The sequence below is a fragment of the Oryx dammah genome, unplaced genomic scaffold (assembly GCF_014754425.2).
Source record: "Oryx dammah isolate SB20612 unplaced genomic scaffold, SCBI_Odam_1.1 HiC_scaffold_15, whole genome shotgun sequence".
Classification (NCBI taxonomy): domain Eukaryota; kingdom Metazoa; phylum Chordata; class Mammalia; order Artiodactyla; family Bovidae; genus Oryx; species Oryx dammah.
The window spans coordinates 25,809,866-25,812,928 of record NW_024070199.1 but is presented as its reverse complement, the minus strand read 5'-3'; the positions used below and the strand labels follow the sequence as shown (position 1 = coordinate 25,812,928).

At 41.5% G+C, this 3,063-nt stretch overlaps 1 protein-coding gene across 1 annotated transcript; it reads left to right on the top strand.

Annotated features, from left to right (window-relative positions):
- Nucleotides 1-1,419: 1,419 nt before the first annotated feature.
- Nucleotides 1,420-2,352, top strand: LOC120874875 (olfactory receptor 10G4-like). The gene has a single exon (XM_040256558.1). It carries the CDS (start codon nt 1,420-1,422, stop codon nt 2,350-2,352), a length of 933 nt encoding a protein of 310 aa, XP_040112492.1.
- The last annotated feature ends 711 nt before the right edge of the window (nt 2,353-3,063 follow it).

The following is a 3,063-nucleotide window of genomic DNA, read 5'->3' as shown; positions in this document are numbered from 1 at the left end:
TACAGTAGAAACTTTAGAGATACATTTGTTCCCTTTTTTGAGTTCTGATATCTGTCTATACATATATAGGGTAACTCTGACTCAGTTATTTATTCTCTTATACGAAAAATGTAGCTTTAATGTAGCTTAAATCACACTGTCTGCAGATCAGAATCATTTTGTATAGGCTTTGCTAAAAGTAGATATCCTCAATTCTCCTATCTTAGTGAGTCTTCCCTCAAAAAATAATTCATAATAACGCTGACCTCGACAGTACTGCATTGTTACAAACATCATTTCTGCCTCACTTTCCATTGTACACAATTCCAACTTTTCTTGACTTCAGGCTGGCATATGTTCTTTTCTCTTATGTTGGCTCTCTCTTTCTTGTCACAGGTAGTAAGTTTTAAATAAGAATCAAATACTTGACAGAATTGTCTTCTCTTCTGGGAGTATCACCTGGATTTATGAGGAGTGGAAGATGGGGGGAGGAATATCATCTCTAACAAAGCCAACACTAAAGAATACACATATATTTAAGATAGTAATATGTATCGGTATATTAGAAAACAGTCCCTACCCAGGGACTGTGGTTGGGATAACGCGTATGAAGTTTATGTTCTCAGAGCCTCATGAAAAACTATCTGAAAGAAGACAAGCATGAGGCCAGCAGTGTTGTGAGGGTTGCCATTTTCTGGATCATATGGGAGGTTGTAGGGATTCTGGATGGAGTTTAGATTCTTAACCTGCTCTGAACTTACTCAAAAAACTGTAAGACAGTCATTTGAATTGCTTTATGCTACTAAATTTGTGGTATTCACTGGAAGGAATGATGCTGAAGTTGAAGCTCCAATACATTGGCCACCTGAGGCAAAGAGCTAACTCACTGGAAAAGACCCTGATGCCGACAAAGATTGACAGCAGGAGGAGAAGGGGACGACAGAAGATGAGATGGTTGGATCGCATCATTGACTCAATAGGCATGAGTTTGAGCACACTCTGGGAGATGGTGAAGGATAGGGAAGCTTCACGTGCTGCAGTTCATGGGGTCACAAATAGTCAGACACGACTTAGTGACTGAACAACAATAACAATGATGCCTCAATAAATATATGCAATGGATTTCTTGTACTTTCATCTGCATATGTATATATATATATATCTCAATTTGTGTGTGTGTGTGTGTGAGAGAGAGAGAGAGGCACAGAGGATGATAATGAAGGTATTCTATGCAGAAACAATCACAACATTGTAATTAACCCCCAATTAAAAATAAAATTTAAAAAGAAAAAACAAAGAAGTTTTGTAATAAAGTGGAGTATAACTTTAGAATTATTCACCATGTATAATGCAATTTCTATATAAAGAGTAGTTCTCAATTGAATGATGGATGCTCTTGATATTCCCATAGAGAGAAAGAGAGATCAAAAGCCTGGAAAAATGGCAAACATGAGCCTAGTGACAACGTTCATCCTCACGGGCCTTCCCCATGCACCAGAGCTGGACACGCTCCTCTTTGGAATCTTCCTGGTGATCTATGTCCTCACTTTGGTGGGGAACCTACTCATCCTGCTGGTGATTATAGTGAATCCTCACCTGCACACCCCCATGTACTACTTCCTAACCAACTTGTCCTTCATTGACATGTGGTTCTCCACGGTCACTGTGCCCAAAATGCTGATGACCGTGGTGTCCCCAGAAGGCAGTCCTGTCTCCTTTCCCAGCTGTGTGGCCCAGCTCTACTCCTTCCACTTCCTGGGCAGCACCGAGTGCTTCCTCTACACCGTCATGTCCTATGACCGCTTCCTGGCCATCAGTTACCCGCTCAGGTACGCCAGTATAATGAATGGGAGGACGTGTGCCATCCTGGCCACAACCACGTGGCTCAGTGGCTCTGTGCACTCTGCTGTCCAGACCACACTGACGTTCCGTTTGCCCTTCTGTGGACCCAACCAGATCCAGCATTACTTCTGCGATGCACCACCCATCCTCAAACTGGCCTGTGCAGACACGTCCACCGTGGAGATGGTGATCTTTGTCAACATTGGGGTGGTGGCCTCGGGCTGCTTTCTTCTGATAGTGCTGTCCTACGTGTCCATCGTCCATTCCATCCTGAAAATCCGCACCTCAGAGGGAAGATGGAGAGCCTTCCAGACCTGTGCCTCCCACTGCACTGTGGTTCTTTGCTTCTTTGTTCCTTGTGTTTTCATTTATCTGAGACCAGGCTCCAAAGAGGCTATGGACAGGATTGTGGCTGTTTTCTACACTGTGCTGACGCCCCTTCTGAATCCTGTGGTCTACACCCTGCGGAACAAGGAAGTGAAGAAAGCTCTGTTGAAGCTTAAAGACAAAGCAGTGTATTTGCAGAGCTAATAATCTCTGTAATGTACACTCGCTCATTTAACAAATATAGTAATAGAATAGTACAATGAAACATAGAAATATAATATAGTATAGTACAATGGCACCCCACTCCAGTACTCCTGACTGGAAAATCCTATGGATGGAGGAGCCTGGTGGGCTGCAGTCCATGGGGTCGCTAAGTCGGACATGACTGAGCAACTTCACTTTCACTTTTTACTTTCATGCCTTGGAGAAGGAAATGGCAACCCACTCCAGTGTTCCTGCCTGGAGAATCCCAGGGACGGGGGAGCCTGGTGGGCCGGGGTCTATGGGGTTGCACAGAGTCAGACATGACTGAAGCGACTTAGCAGCAGCAGTGCAATATATGATTTTATCAGTGTGAAATATTTTATGTATATAGTTCTCAGTATTAAACTTTATCAAAACTTCTTAGGGGAATTTGTTTTAAGGATATTTTTGAAATTGAAAAATTACAAAATTTTTATTTATGATAAACATTTTAAATTTTGATCTATGAAGTCATTTCTCTGCAACATGTTTATTTTACTTTTTCCTCTAATTGTATTCATATATAATTGACATATAACATGATTTTTACCTTTTTAAAGAGTGAATGTTCAACTTGGATCTTGGATGTAGAATAGTGAGCTATTTATATATACCTAAGTTGATAATATGCTTTTTTCTTTATGTCTTATGCACACAAATTGAGGACACTGC